This window comes from Equus asinus, chromosome X (assembly GCF_041296235.1).
Source record: "Equus asinus isolate D_3611 breed Donkey chromosome X, EquAss-T2T_v2, whole genome shotgun sequence".
NCBI classification, from domain to species: domain Eukaryota; kingdom Metazoa; phylum Chordata; class Mammalia; order Perissodactyla; family Equidae; genus Equus; species Equus asinus.
This window is the reverse complement of record NC_091820.1, coordinates 108,289,364-108,308,424: the sequence shown is the minus strand read 5'-3', so window position 1 is coordinate 108,308,424 and position 19,061 is coordinate 108,289,364. Positions and strand designations below refer to the sequence as shown.

General features: G+C 38.6%; 1 protein-coding gene across 10 annotated transcripts in view; it reads left to right on the top strand.

Moving 5' to 3' along the window:
* CT83 (cancer/testis antigen 83) overlaps positions 1 to 19,061 on the top strand; it is a 171,450-nt gene that overhangs the window by 96,535 nt on the left and 55,854 nt on the right. For 4 of the 10 annotated variants that reach the window (XR_011499671.1, XR_011499670.1, XM_070502375.1 and 1 more), the window contains exons 2-5: positions 8,714 to 8,830; positions 11,029 to 11,101; positions 11,359 to 14,774; positions 15,351 to 15,509. Coding sequence is in view for 2 of the 10 variants with exons in the window: in XM_070502378.1 (XP_070358479.1) it covers positions 8,714 to 8,830; positions 11,029 to 11,101; positions 11,359 to 11,369 (201 nt within the window). In the remaining 8 variants the exon portion in view is untranslated. The remainder of the gene's footprint in view (positions 1 to 8,713; positions 8,831 to 11,028; positions 11,102 to 11,358; positions 14,775 to 15,350; positions 15,510 to 19,061) is intronic. The other 6 variants (XR_011499674.1, XM_070502377.1, XR_011499675.1 and 3 more) reach the window with 6 other exon arrangements.

Below are 19,061 nucleotides of genomic sequence, written 5' to 3'. Positions count from 1 at the left end.
TGGTGTGCCCTAAGGGCTAAAATGAAGGAGTGATTAGCCTGTCTCAGACATAAAAGAGAGGAGAGGAAGAGGGACTTATAAACCTCTTTATCAAAGGATGAGCTGAAAGCAAATGAATAGTATTCACCAAACTATCAAAGTCCAGTTTGCAAGGGGCACTGCAAACAGAGGTAACTGTTGGAATAGAAAGAGAATTGGAATCTTAGGGATAGATGCTGGGGACAGCAAGCCAGCCGTAAGTGGTACGCAGAGGAAACAACCAGCAATTTTCCCTGCCCCTTAGAGAATCTTCTAACAACTTTGAGAGTTTAGAGCATCAAAGGCATAAAATTTAAGATAGAAGATATTTTAGAGAATGTATTGTTTGTTTTGGGATATTATTCTTATTGCCATGTATGGCTTTTTATGACACGGCTCCTGCCTACTCCTTTAGTATCAACCCTTGCTATTCTCTGCGTCAAACTCTTAAGCTGTGTGTCCTTTCCCGTGCATGCTCATACACGTTGTTTCTCACCTCTCTGCCTTTGCTCATGCTATTTCTTCTTCTGGAAATTCCAACCCTTCTCATTTGGCTAACTACTACTCATCCTTTAAGACTCTGCTTAGGTGTCATCTCCTCCAGGTCTTTCCACAATGATTGTGCCTCTAGTACCGCAGACTGGGTTTAAATGAGTCTTCTCTGTAGTCCAATGGTACCCTGTACTCACTTTACATTGTGTGAAATTATTTGCTCACAGTCTTCTAGACTGCGAGTTCTCTGAGGGCAGGGAAACTGTCTTAATTCTTCCTGTATTCCAAACACCTAGCACAAAACCTGACACAGAGCAGGCAATCAGTAAATGCTTATTAAAAAATTTGACCTAGAAAGACCATTTAATCACTTTATGGTCAAAAAAGGGAAAGGACAACTGGTCTAGAATACCTCCCCAAGAGATCATAAGATACCAGGAGCATGTTTTCTCATCTTTGGGGTCTGACTTCATAACTGATGAACAAATTGTGGTTTTGATTTTTTATTGATTTGAGACTTGAAAGAAGTATTGAAATTGAGCACAAGAGAGAGGGAACTACACAAACTCAGTCACGGGGATGTGAATGAGCATGGTGTGGGAGAACATGAGAAGACTCTGCTAACTGTTGGGGTAATAAGAAATGATGTTGGAGAGAGAAAGTGTGGCCATTCATGTGCCTTGAAATCCAGGCCTAAGCCATGGTCTGATAGGCAATAGTAAAGTAATTGTTAACTTGGGAATTAAACATAGTACATTCTACTTTAGTTGTGCAAAAATGCCTCAAAATTATGATTTATGACCTCCATGCACCCAATTGTGCAATGCTAGACTTTTAACTATGGGCCATCTCTTAAGGATACAAACATACCACAGCCATGAATCTGCTTAGCTTAAAAAAAAAGGCATTGAGAGCAATTTAAAGATTTATTTAGTAATAAGTCACCAGCAACTAAAACACAGCTCATAACTGTGATTTTGTCCAGGAAAAATGTTAAAATAAAAACTGATCCAATAGTTATATCCCACATTCTCTTCCCTTCTTACTAAGATTAAATTTATGTCTTTATCCATGGAAGTCCCTTCAATCTTGTTTTTAGTTCACTAAAAATAAAGGAGACTCATTACCTAAAGCTTTCTTCCAGCTATTTGGATGTGAAGAATTTGCACAAATGAGACGGTATTTGACCAATCTCACAAAACCAATGCCTTATTGAGCAACCATGCTGTTTCCTAGTCCTCTCCTGGAAGAACTCTATTAAACTCCACCTGCTAAAAGTCTAAGAGAAGAAATCCCGCTAGTATATCTACAGGAAAAAGAAATACATATTTAAAAAAATCTTGTCATAGTAAATGTGTGTATATGAATTTTCCCTTTAAAGTTTATAGTTTCAGACATTAACCACCTTATTAAAAAATCAGACTCCATCCATAGTCAAAACATTAATAAATTGTTTCTTTAAGTTTCCTTCAATCCTAGGAAGTAAGACTTATTTAGGAAAGACAATCACATAGATTCCCTTGCTGCTAGCCAAGGAAGTAATGATTCTCTTGCTACGTCAACTGTGAGTAGATAGAGAAAAAACACACACTGCTTTCCTGCAGAATCCTAAAGGATAACACGCCAGAGAACTTTGAGAGAAAATGATAGCTCCTGATGCATGATTTCCTACTGGTGCTTTCTAAACAAGAAAAGGGAATCTTTTAAATTTCGTGATTTCTTTTACATTGGCTGTAGCATAACATAGAGCTTGTCTTAAGTATTAAGTGTACAAATCATAGGCATTCAGCTTGATGAATTTTCACAAATATAACACTCTCATGCACATAGCGCCAAGTTCAAGAAACAACACCACCAGAATCCCAGAAGACCACTCCTTATGCTCCTCAGGGTTAACCACTATCTTGAATTTTAACATCATAAATTAGTTTTGCTAGTTTTTGAACTTTTTATAAATGGAATATTATGGGATGTACACTTTTATGTATGACTTCTTTTGGCTCAACATTTTGTTTTGGAGATCCAACGATATTATAACATAGATCCATAGTTTATCTAACATGATTCTATATAGTATTCCAATTTATGAATATACCACAATTTATTTATCGTTTTACTGGTGGACATTTGGGCGTTTTCCAGATTGGGGGATTTTGAACAGTGCAGCTAGGAATTTTCCTGTAACATGTCTTCTGTATGTACTTCTGTTAGGTATAGACCTAGAGTGGACTTTCTGGATCTCAGGGTATACCGTGTTTAGCTTAGTAGATGTTGTCAGTTTCCCAAAGTGTTATTCCAATTTACATTCCTACCAACCCTACCAGATAGATTTTTAAAGGCCACAAGGAATGGAATGAGCTTGGAAAGAAAAGAAAGAAGATGGAAAGAAGAGGGTGCTTGATGGGAAAAGAGAAGAAAAAGTTATTTAGTGAGCCAGGTACTGTGTTAAGTGATCTATATTTATGATCTTATTTAATTCTCAGAGAACTCCTTTGAGGTAGGAACTATTATAATCCCCATTTTACAAATGAAGAAACAGAGGCTCAGAAAAGTTAAGAGACTTGCTCACAAAGTTATACAGCTAGTAAGTGACAAGTCTGATATTTGAACCCAGACTATCTGACTCTAAAGTCTATGCTCTCAAACAACATTATGATAGGAACATGAGGACAAGATGTTAGAAAATGCTTTGCGACATTCCTGCTGCATGGGGCTTGGTACTCCATCAACATTAATGATGATATGATAATAATATCTAGGCATCACTTGACCCTCCATATCCAGCAGAACAGTGTACATAGATGAAACGGTTTTATCTCATCTTCAGTAAGATTGAATAAGCTTCTCTGTATTCTCTCCTTGAAGGAGAAGACACAACTTAGACAACACTTGTGCCTCCTTCCCTGCTGAGTCTCACATTACCGATTTGCAAGGGTCACCATCAAGAGATACGGAGTCAACTGATTCACAGTGAGAACAATCAGTACTGGATGGTCAGGGCGATGGCTGGATTTCAGTAGCTAGAGCTCAGAAACAAAGAGAGACTCCTGTTGTTCTCTGAGGTATACCAAACACTTATGGTTTGGAACCTATGGAATACTTGGATGCTTCACTAACCATCCCATGCAATGCAGCTTTTTCCCCGAAATATCTTTAACCAAACCAGTTAATCCTTAATATAAGAGATATCTGAATCACACTAGTCAGTGGAGCTAATGTGGATCTTTTTTGAACCAACAAATCAAGAATGTTCTCTCCCAGGACAGAGAGGGTCTTTCTTCAGTACATCAATATTCATTCTTCCTATCGCTCTGAAACTTTGATTACGTAGCCACTAGAGGTACTCTTTAAGTTGTTAGTAACGATGAGTAAACATTTTAATTTGACCTAGTTATCTGATACTATTGTAACGATGCATTAAGGGAGAGAAATATTTAGTCTTTAGCCTTGATACACTGATATTTCACCTTTTAAAAGCATTGCTACATGGCGTGCTCACTGCTAGTTTGCGTTTACAATAGTAAGCTGTACCAGAACTATGTGCTATGGCTCTTAAACATCAGGCCCTTCGGAGATCCTGGTGCCAAATCTTTGCTTTCCCACCTAAGGAAATCATTCACTTCATATGATCCATGGAATAATTGCTCTTGGTAGCTTCTTAAATAAAAACAAGCATTAAAAAATTATTTTTTATGGGACCTAACTGAAATCCACCAACTAGAGTCCTTTGAGAAGATAAAGTCAATTAAAGAATAGTTATGTTAATACTATCTATGTTCAAGTGCAGGAATTTTCAATATCTTATTCTAATTAATAAAGACCAAATTGGGAGTTGCCATTACTACATATTCTAAAGAACTGGAAAAGGAAGTGCTCTGAACAAAATCAATCATGTGCATAAAGTGTAGCATTTATTTTTCCTTCCTTGGCTGAAGTCCTTTAGTTTAAAAGTGATGTGTAGTAGAATGTCTAATATGTGAATAATATAATGCAATTCTTTCCTCCTTCACCATGTACAACAACGCTCTATCTTCTTTTGCTAAAACTGACGTCTGGAGGGCCATCTGAGGCCTCCTTCATCACTTTCTTTCATTGCTGAATGTCATGGCAACTGATTTCTTTGTGTTTTATTACCATTAAACAATACTGTCACTAACAATAACAATGGTACTGCCTCTAACAATAACAATAACCTCTACAACAGTAATAACATCAGCTACCCTTTGAGTAGCTGCCATATGCCTTGCGCTTCATGTGTGTTATTTTCAATCCTCACAACTTTACCAAATAGGTACTATTATTATCCTCATTTTTACAAATTCATAAACTGGCACAGAGAGATGAAATAACTTGTCCAAGGTCATACGGCTGGAAAATGCAGGGCTGATATTCCAACCCAGCTCTGTTAACAAAACCTGAGCTTTTCTTGGTAATCGTACTATGGGGCTTCTCTTTCCCACCTCAGCCTTTTTTGGTTATTCTATAACTTCCTTCCCTCTTCTCAGCATTCTTCCCTTTTGTTATTTGCTTCTATTTCTCCTTCCTTTGTCCCATATCATGACTAACCCAGTCTTTCTTAAAAATTGTTTTCCCGTTCTTGGCAGTCTCTTCTCCCTCCAGCCCTCCCCTCTCAGTCAGTCTCTCCTTGAAACACAAACAAAGAGTAATTAGTATTCATCACCAGCCTGAACAGATAACACCTCAACACCTGCCAGATATCTCACTTCTCCAGGCTGGGGATCCCTTTTGGGAGACTGCTGAAAAGAGGAGGGGTGATTCAGTGTATAAGCCAATTGGATCAATTCCATGGGCTTCCTACTATCAGAGATCAGTTTATGAAACCAATACCAAGACCTCTGCCAACACCCATGGGAGGGAGGGCTTATAAATAAAATGGAGTCCAACTCTATAACCGGTATTCTGATGGTTATTAACATCAGTGGGGTGCAACAACCAGTCACTGGTGGTCAGGATGGCAGACTGCCCAAGACCCTATGTTATTGGGATACTGTTGTTTTCAGACCAAGGAGTGGTGATACACCTGTCTTGTAATTACACAACACCAGCTAATGCCTCAGTGTGGGTCACAGACTGACTCATTTGTTTAGATCCTTGTGTCTAGAAATGAAGGGAGCTATGTGATTAAGATTTACTAGGAAATGTTGAAAAATGCAGAAAAAATTAAAACACAACCTCTTACATAATACTTGTCCATTAAATCATTTTACCAGTTTGAGTTGCTCATTCCAATGAGGTGTGCCAAGTGAAATAGATGGAATGTGTGTTAGCCTATTTTTTTAGACATTTAAGAGAAAAACACTCACATGGCTATCATAACTTTTCGATGAAAAAAAAATCTGTGGAGCTGAAAAAATAACAGCATTTCCTGATATAAGTACTAAGTCCTATTACCTAGTCTGACTAGGATGTTCTTCAGGAAATAGAAAAAATACTTATATTGATATCCAATTTATTGAGCAGTGGTGTATACACATGCACTATTTTTCTGATTACTGCTTCTAACCATGATATGTTCAATCTCCATTTCCTGACCCTTAAAAACACCTCAGGAGTAAAAGTGTCACTATTTGCAGACGACATGATATTATATATAAAAGACTCTAAATACTTCACAAAAAAATTGTTAGAACTAATAACAAATTCAGTAAAGTTGCAAGATACAAAATCAATATACAAAAATTTGTTGCGTTTCTATAGGATGAACTATCAGAAAGAGAAATTAAGAAAACAATCCTATTTACAATTGCATCAAAAAGGATAAAATACCTAGGAATAAATTTAATCAAGGAGGTGAAAGATATGTACACTAAAAACGATAAGAAATTAATGAAAAAAATTGAAGAAGACACAAATAAATGGAAAAATACTCCGTGCTCATGGATTGGAAGGAGTAATGTTATTAAAATGTCCATATTGCTCAAAGCAATCTACAGATTCAAAGCAATCCCTGTCAAAATTCCAATGGCATTTTTCAAAGAAATAGAGCAAACAATCCTAAAATTTGTGTGGAACCACAAAAGACCCTGAACAGCCAAACGAATCCTGAGAAAAAAGAACCAAGCTGGAGGCATCATGCACCTTGATTTCAAACTATACTAGAAAGCTATAGGGGCTGGCCTGGTAGCATAGTGGTTAAGTTCGTATGCTCCACTTTGGCGGCCTGTAGTTCACAGGTTCAGACCCCAGGAGCGGACCTAGCACCACTCATCAAGCCATGCTGTGGCAACGTCCCACATACAAAATACAGGAAGATATGCACAGATGTTAGCTCAGCAACAATCTTCCTCAAGCAGAAAAAAAGAGGAAGATTGGCAACAGATGTTAGCTCAGGGCCAATCTTCCTCACACACAAAAAAACAAAGCTATAGTAATCAAAACGGTATAGTACTGGTACAAAAATCGACACACAGATCAATGAAACAGAACTGAGAGCCTAGAAATAAACCCACACATATATGATCAATTAAATTATGACAAAAGAGTCAATAATGTACAATGGAGAAAAGACAGTCTCTTCAATAAACGGTGTTGGGAAAACTGGACAGCCATGAAATCAGACCACTATTTTAAACCATACACAAAAATTAACTCAGAATGGATTAAAGAATATAAGACCTGAAACCATGAAACTCCCAGAAGCAAACCTACATGGTAAGGTCCTTGACAATGGTCCTGGCAATGGTTTTTTAGATCTGTCGCCAAAAGCAAAGGCAACAAAAGCAAAAATAAACAAGTGCGTCTACATCAAACTAAAAAGCTCCTGTAAAAGAAACCATCAACAAAATGAAAGGCAGCCTACTGAATGGGAGAAAATATTTATAAATCATAAATCTAATCCGATAAGGGGTTAATATCCAAAATTCTCATACAGATCAATAGCAAAAGAACCACAAACAATCTGATTACAAAATGAACAGAAGATCTGAACAGACATTTTTCCAAAGAAGACATGCAGATGGCCAGCAGGTACATGAAAAGATGCTCAACATCACTAATCACCAGGGAAATGCAAATCAAAACTACACTGAGATATCACCTCACACCTGATAGAATGGCTACTATCAAAAAGACAACAAATAACAAGTATTGGTGAGGATGTGGAGAAAAGGGAACCCTTGTGCACTGTGGGTGGAATGTAAATTTGTGCAGCCACTTGGGAAAGAAGTATGGGGGTTCCTCAAAAAGTTAAAAATAGAACTACCATACGATTCAGTGATTCCACTTATGGGTATTTACCCAAAGAAAACAAAAACACTAACTTGAAAAGATATCTGCACCCCTATGTTTACTATAGCACTGTTTACAAAAGCCAAGATATGGAAGCAACCTAAGTGCCCATTGATGGATGAATGGATAGAGAAAATGTGGTGTATATATATGTATATATATATATATACATATATATACACACACACACAATGGAATATTATTCAGCCATAAAAAGAATGAAATCTTGCCATTTGCAACAACATGGATGACCTTGAGGGCATTATGCCAAGTAAAATAAGTCAGACACAGAAACACAAATGCCATATGATCTCAGTTATGTGTGGAATTTAAAACAAAACAAGACAAAACAAAAAAAATCAAGCTTATCGATACAGAGAACAGATTGGTGGTTGCCAGAAGCAGGGGGTAGGGAGGGTGGACAAAATGAGTGAAGGTGGCCAAAAGATACAAGTGTCCAGTCATAAGATGAATGTCCTGGGGATGTGATATGCAGCATGGCAACTATAGTTAATACTACTGTACTGCATATTTGAAATTTGCTAAGAGAGTAAATCTTAAAAGTTCTCATCACAAGAAAAAGAAATTCTAAATATGTAAGGTGACGTATGTTAACTAGACTTATTGTGGTGATCATTTCACAATATATACGAATACTGGATGATTATGTTGTACACTTGAAACTAATATAATGTTAAATGTCAATTATACCTCAATATAAAAAAAAAGGGAAGGACACATGAGAAAAAAAAAAAAACTCAGGCATATCCCATAGCTTTTTGGTCACTTTTAGGTATTAAAAGGTCCAACCTACTCCAAAAAAACAAGCTTCAACTCATTGCCAATTTACTGTTCATCTTCTCTTTCTCCCCAGTGACAATGAGACTTTAGCTCAAGGGACTTGGAATGGTGAGAAAATACAACTGTCTCTTTCATTCCTCCCCTCTCTTTTCAGAGTCCCTTTCTCCTCTGCAGGGTTGGAGATAGGATGATCTACTGGTATAATCTGCAGTCAGCTTTCACTGCTTCTCTGACTATGAATGACTGGTCATCACTGCCCTCTGCAAGGCAGGTATGCAAATCATGGGTGCATGTGAAGTCGTCTGGAACTGTATGCACATGTGGCCCCTCCTTGCACTATTCTCTGACATCCAGTTACAACCTCTTCCAAGCTGGCCTCTGGTAGGATACCTCAGAGCCTCTGGCTCCTGGGAACACTTTTATCAATTGGCAGCCCTCTTGGGTAGCATGCGGGCAAGATGACTGAAGCCTGGCTACCTTTGGTGGCATCCATTTAACCAACGGATAACACATACATACTTTCTATGCCAAATTGGGGTTCAGGCTGTTCCACTGACATCTCTTCTCTTTGCCCTGCTATCTCTCTTCTATTATTTTCTCCTGCTGCTCAGAGTCATAAGGGACAGATCAGATGGTCCGCTAGATGAGCAGAAGTTAAAACAAAAAATGATAGGCTAGTGTCTTCTTTTTGCCAAGCCCTGCAATTTCTGGCAAGTAGTTACCTTGGAGTCCTCTCCATCCTTACTTGGCGTTGGAACAGTCCTCCTCTTCCCCTTTAAGAAGAAAGAGGAAAACCATAACACTTCACATATGTAACTTTTTATGTATAACTTCTCATATGATGCTCCTAACAATACTATGAAATAGGTATCAAATGTATCATTGTTCCCATTTATAAAGAAATCTAAAGCACAAGGAGTATAACGTTCTTTGAAGATATTTTGTTTTCAAAGGCCCCCTCTGTGAGTGGCAGAGCCAGGAACCCACTGTGGTTCCCTGATCCCCAGGCTCACGCTCTTTGCTGGAGCCTCACTCTAACAGTGACTTCAGGGGCTCTCTCTTATACTTGCAACTAGACTGACATGAAGACTTTTGAGACCTCTGTCTTGAGCTCTGCTTGGGCTGGGTTGGTCCAAGACAGAGAAGCCTTATTCAAAATCTCATGCTACTGTATTAAAGCAAGGTTCTGGTAAAGAAAAGGCTACCTGGTGCATACAATACACGAGGTGCTGTGGGGAAGCTGTGCGTAAGGAGCTTGCAGTCTTTCACAGGAGGGTATTGGAGAGTTGAACAAGACAAGGAATAATCAAGTGCTAAATTGTGAGTACAGATGTAAGTGCTCAGATGCTTGGAATAGCTGGGGAAGAGTTTCACAGGGGACTTAGCATAAGCCTTGACTGAAAGGATTAGGGCTCATGGGACAAGATAACTGTAATTAGGCGAGAAGGAGCATAAAGTAGCATAATACAGGTATACTAGAGCAAAAGATTTTGTGTTGGGGAGAGGGAGTAGAAGGAATGGTTGGCTCACTGCAGTGGGATTACCAGACTCAAGGTTCGTGAAGGAGGGACCTTGCCTTGTTCACCGCTTTCCCCAGTGCCTTGAAGGCGGCCTGGAGCATAGCAGCCTCAATAAATATCTCTTGCTTGCTGAGCCTGAGAAGAGAGACGCTTGAATCTGGATTCCACCCTGTAGGTCAGAGGGAGGCTTCAGATTTACTTACTAGCAAGAACAGAGTCACTTGAGCATTTTCCAAAGTGCCTTTAGAATTATTTCCAATTTTATTTTGTATCCAGTCTTCATCTTCCGCCTTTATTCTACCTAAGGATATCTCAAAGTGGCTAAGGGCAAAGCAGCAGACCCGGCACACAAAAGGAGCCTGAGGAACGGCCAGAGCAGCATTCATGTTTGTTTTTTTGGCTGTCATCAGAATTGAATTTGTTATAATATTTGTGTTCTTTCTTATGGTTTCAAAAGCCAGATTCACATTCATTTGCATAGTTGATAGGACTTTAAATTGGTATAAATTTCTGGAGGGCAATTTGGCAACATGTATCAAAAATTTGAAGACTGTTCATACCCTTTGACCTGGTACTTCTTAATTCTAGGAAGGCAGCCTGAGGAAACAAAGATGTGAACAAATATTTAACATAATTGAGAAAAACTAATAACGTACTTAATAACTACACATCTTGTGAATGTTTAAGTAAATTTTATATTATTCGACCCCAAAACTTTCTGTCGTAGAATAACGAAACACAGAAATGTAAACATATACACAAGTAGATTGGAAAAAGCCTGGAAGAAACTATGCTGAAATATTAGGGATGGTTTTATCCAGGTGGCAAGATTATTAATAATTTATATTTCCAGTTATCACAAGTATTTTTTATAATCAGAAAATACCTACACTTTCTGAGTTTATTTTTTTAATCTATCTTTGATCTTATCTTCTCATCCCTTCTGCAGAGGCGAAAAATGAAAGGGGACAGAGAAGTGGAAGTGACAATGAACTCAACGCAATTGAGGAACATACCAGTAGGTATGTATGGACTACGCCTAGGTACCCTAAGCCCATGCCTGGGGCAATCCCACAGATTCCTCCCTCATCTTAATGTTCTTGCCCAATATGGCTGCCCATGCAAATAACAGTAGGAAAAAAAGCAGAAAAAAAGAAGTTCAATTCAGATGGTTCACTGGTTTCTGATATCACAGGGAGGAAAGAGATTGGTATATGTAGCTTAAGCCTGGGAATCTTTTTGAATTCTAGTCTAAACTTCTCCTGCTTCTTGCCCTTAGGATTGGTCTGAAATTTAAAACAAAAAATGAAGGAAAAGGAATCTAGAAACTTTGACGATGTTTACTAGACTTCCTCGCAACTTCGCAGTAATTGAGAGTATTAGGAAATAGGATTACTAATCCCGAAGAGGCAGTTCCCTGCTGGCTGACTTTCTGCTGACATCATCCAAGGTAATGCCTGAGCATAGCAGGGAGGGTGGTTCTTTGCTGAACTCCATGCCCTATGGCTCACAGTCTTTCCTCTTTCCTTCTCCCTTGCCTCCCTCCTCTGCACCATGTCTACTGCTCACTCATGCTCAGGCAGCCAGGAGTCAGGAGTGAGGACCTACTTACAGAGCGTGGCAATTTCAAGGTATAAACTATACAGAGATTAGGTAAATTGCAGGTACACAGGCTTATTATTTAAATTAGCTAGACACAGCTTACTTGTTAATTAGGCCCTTAAAGAGGCTGTTGCTCTAGATTTTTCTCCAAGGCTGAACAACTCACTCATTTAACCCTCTTCTTTCCTGAAAGACTAGCAGGCCTACCCCTCAGGGCCAAGGTAAAACTGCAACTGTTTTAAGCACTCTAAAACCATACAGCATAACTACTTATTTTACCTACTGACTATAAAAGTAATTTTTTTTTTTTTTTGGTGAGGACAATTGGCCCTGAGGTAACATCTGTTGCCAATCTTCCTCTTTTTGCTTGAGGCAGATTGTTGCTGTGCTAACATCTGTGCCAATCTTCCTCTATTTTACATGGGATGCCGCCACAGCATGGTTTGACAAGCAGTGCTAGGTCCACGCCCGGGATCCGAACCTGCAAAGCCCGGGCTGCCGAAGCAGAGCATGCAAACTTAACCACTACACCACCGGGCTGGCCCCAAAAGTAATTTTTTTGTGTTAAAAATTTCACAAAATAAGAAAAGTGTAAAGTAAAAACAAAAATCATTCATAATACCTCGACCCAGATACAACCACTGTTGCTTGGATATATGTAAATGTATATGTACATATATAAACAAAATGAAATCAGTTTTATGTTGTAAAAAAGTTTTAGATCCCATTTTTTTTACACCTAGCATTATGTTGTGAGCATGTTTTATGTCAATATGTTTTAAAATGGCTTCATAGTATCCTATCACATGGGTATAACAATTTATTTGATCTATTCTTGGTGATAATTTTTCAACTTTTCATTGCTATAAATGATGTTTAGATAAGCATCTTTGTCTATAAATTGTTCAAGATTATTTCCTCAGGATAAATGCCTAGAAATGTGACTAGAGATCAAAAGGAATGATTGTTTTAAGGTTTAAAGCATATTTCTAAATTACTATCGAAAATTGCACCAATTCACGTTACCCCCAGAAGTATATCAGAGAACTCTGGCAATTCTTGGTACATGACAACTATAGGCCAATATTTTCAGGATGGCCCTGACCCAGTACCAGATACGCAAGGGTCTTACCTATTTATTTGCGTCCCACATTTCCTTCAATTTACTACCTATAAACAGAATGATTCTTTATGGCTTTTTACAGAAAAGGACTTTTTGATATGGCCATGAAGTTGAATTAGTGGGATTTTAAATTTTATATCTCTTAGTTACCTTTCTCTGTAAATTCCAGTTACATCCTAAATCTCAACAGAATGTAATAACAATTATAGAACAAACATCCATGTGAAAATCTTTGCCAGCTGCTAGTGTGATTTCAGATGGCCAAACAGGCCAACAAATAAATATAAAGTATAATTCCCTAATGTTTTGTGTGTTAAGTTTCACCAGCTTCAGTCAATTCCTGTGAAAGTTGGATGGGAGAAGATTAGCATTTCTTGAGTGGTAACGTGTCAGGGAGTGTGTGATTCTCATCGTACACACATAATCTCATTTAATCTGCACAAGGTGAAGTTCTCAGTATGCTGTTTTCCTGATGAGAAAACTGAGGCCCCGAGAGGCAAAGAACTCTACTCCAACCACTAGAAAGCGGCAGAGCCACGGGTGACACGTAGGTCTACCTGACACCACAGCTAGAGCTCTTTTCCACTTCACCACATGAAATTCGGAAACGTTAAGTTGAAATAGAGATAGCACCTCTTATGATCAATAATTTTCATTTCCTCCCTAATATCTAATACTATGTTTGATTCTATTTCCAGCCAAAGACCTTCTACCATGAATCGTTAGTACCCCAGGAATAGTCTGAAGATGAACCTATAATTGATTGCAGAGCACATTAGAAGTCTAAATACAGCCACCTCATAACACAACACAACTATAAAGTATTCGGTATTAGAGCTGCTATAAGACAGAATGAACTACACCCAGTGGCTCCAACTTTCATGTTATCTATTAGTCTATCTGTAGATGTGCACTTTCTTATTTTATGATATGAGGCAAGAATATTCACGTTCAGATACCCTCGTTGTGGCTCTTGCTAACATCTAAGAGTTCTACACAAATATCTGGAGGTGGAGTTTGACTGTCTGTATGTCAAGGTACAAGTTATTAAATATGGGGTCAGAACTAATCTCATGTATGAATCACCTTCTTTGAGAGCACCTCCTTCCCTCCTCTGCCCTTAAAAGGAGTGGCTTGCTTTCAACTATTTGTTTCTTGTTTCTTTGAATAAATTATTAACCACTTGCATGAGAATCCTATAAACGTTTGGGAAACAATCTTTGAGACAGTTCTTTTTGTCCACAGGAGCCATCTTGAGTACAATAAAGCTGCTGGAATTTATAAGATAGCAGCCTAGTTACAGAACTGGTATTGTTCTAGATACGCTCGTGCGACAAGCCTTGTAAGGCAATTTATGATCATCCTTCTAAGTCAAAGTTTCTCAACCTCAACGCTATTGACATTTTGGGCCAAATGAATCCCTTTTGTTGGGAGGGATCCCTGTGCATTGTAGGATGTCCAGCACCAGCCCTGGCTTCTACCTAGTAGATGCCAGAAGCAACCTCCACCCCAAATCTATTACAGAATGGAATAATGGAATAACAGAATAATAGACAAGTGCCCATCAGGGCAAAAAAAAAAAAAAAAAAAAAAGCACCCCCAAAGGGTAGCTCCTTTTATGTAAACAACAAAGAAAAACTCTTGGAAAGTTGTTTGACGAGTTTTTTTTTTTCCACCTATGATATTTTGATTTTGGAAATACAAAAAAAAGTGGTACTAAATCTATTTCAATGGACTAAATCACAGAAACTTTCCTGAACAATCATTTGAATAGTCTTTTTGCCTGAGTGAAATCTAGTTTTCTTATTAGTACCAGAAAAATGATTTCCCGAATTTTTAACCCATGCATGGTTATCAAAGAATAGGCTTCAGCTGCCCGAAGGACCTGTACTTCGTATGCACGGCGCCCCTGGAACTAGAGAGCCCCAGCCACTCTGGAAGCACTACAAAGATTATTCAAAACTTGTGAGGTAAGAGACAGTGCAACAGAGGCTGGCTGGCTTTCGGCCAGTAAAACCATGTTAGACCTGTTGGTTCGTGTGTGATTGGCTTGGCTTGCCACAAAACACAATTATGAGGCCAAAACTTTGACCTTTTCTAGATCCCTAAAAGAAATCCACCAAAATCGAATCCAATTGGACTGAAACATTGAAGTCCCAGCTCATGTACCTCCCCATTAAATCACAGCAAGTTTAAGATCTAAGGGCCAACTATAAAGTAGGCAGTTATGCATTTGAAGGGAAAATCAAGACGAAAATTGGTTTAATGCACATAGAGATTTAGCTGTCAAAAGGTTCAGTTACAAATATCTCCCATATTTTTCAGCCCCTCCCTTTTCATTCTCTTTCGTTGAGGCACTAAGTCTAAGATCTCTTAAGGACCATGAGAATAATGTGAAAAATGTTCTGTTCCTGTCTCATTTTCCTTAAATCACCTTCAAGTTACAGTGTTAATATTAACTCAACCAAGTACCTAAGTACTTCACAGAAAAGAAGTGTTGTACCAACAGGGAAGAAATCTTTACAACCGGCCCTCCGTTTCCGCAGGTTCCTCATCCGTGCTTGCTTGAACCCGCGGATACAGAGGGCAGACTACAGGACCTGAGCATCCGCAGATTTTGGTATCCACAGAGGGACAACTGTACTGGGCCTTCAACAATGGGCTCCTGCACAGACCTTGAAACCTAGAAGCTTCTGCTAATTGACGTAATGATTGCTACTAAGGAGAAACTGAGATATTTTCCTAGCATTTGCCTCTCTTGCCAGCCTGATTCAAATCTGTTGGACTTCAAGGCATAGTATAGGTCCCTCTGGTTTAATCAAGATTTGGACTAAACCTTCTCCATGTTCCTGTGCTGCTTTCTACATTACTCCCACCCCCAAGAAATAAAAGTGCAAAGCAGAAAATCAAAACCATCAAAAATCCCACCCACCAAAATGTAGCATTTTGTAAACAAATAATTTTAAGATTTTGCTATGGAGGTGTGTATTTTAAACAGACAAAGGATCATTTGGTGTATTCTTTTAACAAGTGTTTTCCCCTATTATATATATAATTTTTTGAAGTACAACACACTTAAAGACAAATGCACAAATTATAAGTATATAGTTGGATGATTTTTCACAAAGCAAGCATGCCCCAGTAATCATCGCCCAGGTCAAGAAATAAAATATTCCTGGCTTCCTAGTGTTTTGTGCTCCCTCCCAGCCACACTACCCATGCCAAAAGTAAAACACTGTCCTGCCTTCTTTTACCGCCCACTACTTTTATGTTTCTGAACTTTTCATAAGTGGAATTATAGAGTATGCACTTGTTTTTGTATCTAGCTCCTTTCATGTCTCATTATATTTATGAGATTCATCCAAGTGGTTGCATGTGGCAGTAATCACTCTCCCTTATTATTGTACAGAAGTCTATTGTGTGACTATACAAGTTATTTATTCATTCTATACTTGATGCACATTGGGATATTTCCAGTTCCTGGCTATTATGAATAGTGCTGCTAAGAGTATTCTTGTACATATCTTTGGTGCATTTATGTTCACGTTTCTCTCGTATAGAATAAAAGTGGAACTGCTGGATTATAGGCTATGTTAGCTTTAGTGTAAAGTGTCAAATCATTTTCCAAAGTGGTTGTGTAAGATTACACTCCCACCAGCAGTTCATGGGCATCCTAGTTGCTTTATATCCTTGTCAAAAATTATCTGTCTTTTTCATTTTGTCCATTCAAGTGGATACATGTTTACATTTCAAGCTGTTTTCAATTTGCAATTCCCTGATGACTGATGATGCTGAGTAGCTTTTCATAAGTTCATTAGATATCCTCTTTTGTGAATTATCTAGTCAAGTGTCTTACCTTTTGTCTGTTGGGTTGTCTGTCTTTATTGATGTGTAGGAATTCTTTAGATGTTCTGGCGACACCAACTTTGTTGGTTATATGTATTGTAAACGTCTCCCAATCTGTAGCTTGTTTTTTTATTCACTTGATGCTTTTGAGTAACACAAGTTCTTAATTTAATGTCCAATCTTATATCACCAGATAGCCTATTTGCATATTTGTACCTCCAGTGTATTGCTTTTGGCAGAAAACAAACATCAAATATTTGCTTTATATAAATAGACGGAAATCTGTGAACAGCTGAGAGCACCAATTTTGCATATTGTAACATCAGGCTCCTACTTTAACAAGGTTTAAATTTGTGATTGTTAGTGCCATCGATTCGATTCTGACTCTTAGAGACCCTGTATACAGCAGAGTAGAACTCTGCCCAGTCTTTTTGCGCCATCCTTTCCCTTTCCGGTGCTCTATCAGATAATGCTCCGCTGCTATCCACAAGGTTTTCATGGCCAGTTTTTTCAGAAGTGGGTGGCCAGGTCCTTCTTCCTAGTCTGTCTTAGTCTGGAAGCTCGGCTGAAAACTGTCCACCATGAGTGACCCTGCCGGTATTTGAAATGCCAGTGGCATGGCTTTCAGCATCACAGCAATGTGCAGCCACCACAGCATGACAGCCAACAGATGAGTGGTGTGGTTCCCTGACCGGGAAACAAACCTGGGCCGTGCTTCTGAGAGCGCTGAATCTTAACCGCTAGACCACCAGGGCTGGCAAAGGCTTGAATATAATGCAACAATTTCAATGTCTTGTCAAAACTCCTTAAAGTAGAATGCATCTGTGTAGCTACTTCTATCAGGAAGCATTTTTAGACAGCAGCTGGAAAAATAGTTTTTTATGAAAAATATCCATAGTATTCTCTAAAGGTCATCCTACTTCTCTAGGATCTTTGGAGTATCTCTACATGCTTTAGTATCATGGAGCGATAGGGAGAGACCTAAGCATGAACCCAAAGTTAATCAAGGCCAAGGAGAGGATAATTTGCTTCTTCTGGACATTAAGGACTTAATGTAGCTATTTAGCCACAAGAGCTGAGACAACAACTGCACATGCGTACAAACACACACATCCACTCAGTTCCATTAGGGATCCTCTATGCTCTCCTCTACTTTGAAGTTTTTTTAAGCAACATGTCTCTGCAATAAGTTCTTGTCACACAATCAAGGAATTTCTGATTTGAGTATTAGATATTGTGGAGACAAGCCCCGTAGTCAATGCACAGATACCCCCAAAAATTCTTCCTGAGACTCTCAACACCTTGTAATCGCTCCGGATCACCCTCGTGGGCTTTCTTCCAAACCATCACAACAGGCTCCTAACTCATAAAATCACTTTCCTGCATTTAAAAAATAAAGACAGAGAAACTTCAATGACTTTCCATTACCCTCAAAATAAAGCTCAAATTCCTTACTTGGCATGCAAGGTCCTTCTGAATCTAGCCCCTTCTGTCATCTTCAGGCTCTTCTCTCACACTCCTCCCATCTCAATTCTGGGTTCCAGCCACACACAGTGCTCTCAGACCTCTGGCTTCTGGCTCGTACTATGCTTTTCCCTCTCCCTCTTCCTCTCTTTGAACTAAGTACTATCTTCAGCTATAACCTTAGATATCACCTCTTCCAGGAAGTCTTCCCTAATACCCCAAGTTTAAGTTAGGTGACTGTTTAACATGCTTCCATACTATCCTACAATTTCTCATTTCTCATACAATTTCTCATGCTTATCATAGCCTAATGTAAGTATCTATTCGTCTATCTCCCCCACTAAATGAGAAGTTCCTCAGGAATGAGAACTATATCTAACCAGGTTATTATTGAATCCCAAGTTCCTAGCACAGTACACGATACATGGATAGTGTGCAATAAATGCTTATTAAATAAATGAGATAACATCTGCTTTCCGGTGGCATTTTACCAATTTGTCTGCCTCTAGAGACACATAGTCCCATTCTTAGATCGATATGTGGTAAGTTACAGGGAAGCATTCTTGAGAAGAGGTCTTACCCCAGCTCTAAGTCATCTCTGTTCCCTCCAAATACCAGGGTAGTTTTGAGCCACTGCATAGTGGGTCCTTGATGGTTTCGGATTGAACTAATGATACAGATATGTTTCTGAGTGTATTCAAACCCAGGGAATTCATTCTTTCATTTATTCAAAAAATATTTATTCAGTGTTTTATATGTAAGGCATCTTTCTTTTTAGGCATTGAAGATACAGCACAATTAATAAAATAGACAACAATCCTTGCCCTCATGAAGCTTATATTCTAGCTGGGCGGAGATTGACAAAAAACAAAATGAGTAAAGTGAATTAGGCACTAGAATGTGATAAGTGCTAGGGAGATAAATAGAGCAGGGGAGAAGATGAGGGA